The sequence below is a fragment of the Trichinella spiralis genome (genome assembly GCF_000181795.1).
Source record: "Trichinella spiralis strain ISS 195 chromosome Unknown Scfld4797, whole genome shotgun sequence".
In the NCBI taxonomy this organism is placed as follows: Eukaryota; Metazoa; Nematoda; class Enoplea; order Trichinellida; family Trichinellidae; genus Trichinella; species Trichinella spiralis.
In genome coordinates this window covers 1-888 of record NW_003531736.1, presented here as the reverse complement: position 1 = coordinate 888, position 888 = coordinate 1, and the positions used below count along the sequence as shown (strand labels likewise).

Below are 888 nucleotides of genomic sequence, written 5' to 3'. Positions count from 1 at the left end.
GCCAGCGCCAGTTTTCCTGATGTAATATCCGTTTCTGGAATTTGAGAAGACGCTGCTTCTTTAGCGGCTATATCTTTTTCAGTTTCCTTGGTTTTCTTTGATTTCGTCCGCTTCTTTGACTTCTTCTTAATCTTTTTTGAATCTTTCTTTTCACCTTTCGGTATATCCGTTATCACTGGTTTTTCGTCTGTTTCTTCAGGTATTGATGGAGCAATGTCCAGCTGATCGACATTTATCGCTGTAACTTCACTAACCAGCGCCAGTTTCCGTGATGTAATATCCGTTTCTGTCTCTTGAGAATACGCTGCTTCTTTAGCCGCTGTATCTTTTTCAGCTTTCTTGGTTTTCTTTGATTTCCTCCGCTTCTTTGACTTCTTCCTAATCTTTTTAAAATCTTTCTTTTCACCTTTCGGTTCATCCTTTAACAGTGGGTATTTACTGTTGACTCTGGAAATGAAAGAAAAAGTAACAATTAATAACCATCCACCGCTCATCTACACTATACAATAAAAATAACAAAAATATAAATACCAATTCTGACATTGAAATATATCCTAATTAGAGCTGAATTATTTCATTTACTTGTCTCCCTTTATACTTCTACTAACCCATAACACATCACTAAACATAATCATGACTACCGCTGTTATACACACTGACTATCACTGGTCTGCAGGATGAACTACTCACAATGTTATGGTAATAACAAAATGATTTTTTGAAGCCATATGGCTACACCATCCTCCTTGTAAGTACTCGAGCTTTTAAAGCAAAATTTGACTTGCATATGCAAATTTTGCGTGCCTTTAATTAGGCGTATAAAATTTACTCTAAATTATCTTATTAAATTGCCCTTAAGCGCCTGTGAATACTGCATTATCCCTGTTA

At 35.8% G+C, this 888-nt stretch overlaps 1 protein-coding gene across 1 annotated transcript; it reads right to left on the bottom strand.

The window, feature by feature from the left end:
* Window positions 1-154: 154 nt before the first annotated feature.
* On the bottom strand, window positions 155-728 carry Tsp_14761 (putative ComB, accessory factor for ComA; the record flags this gene model as incomplete). The annotated part of the gene is made up of 2 exons (XM_003367124.1): window positions 691-728; window positions 155-447 (listed from the first exon to the last, which is right to left on the bottom strand). Coding segments are annotated over exons 1-2 (331 nt in total), but the record flags the coding sequence as incomplete, so codon positions are not given.
* Window positions 729-888: the final 160 nt, after the last annotated feature.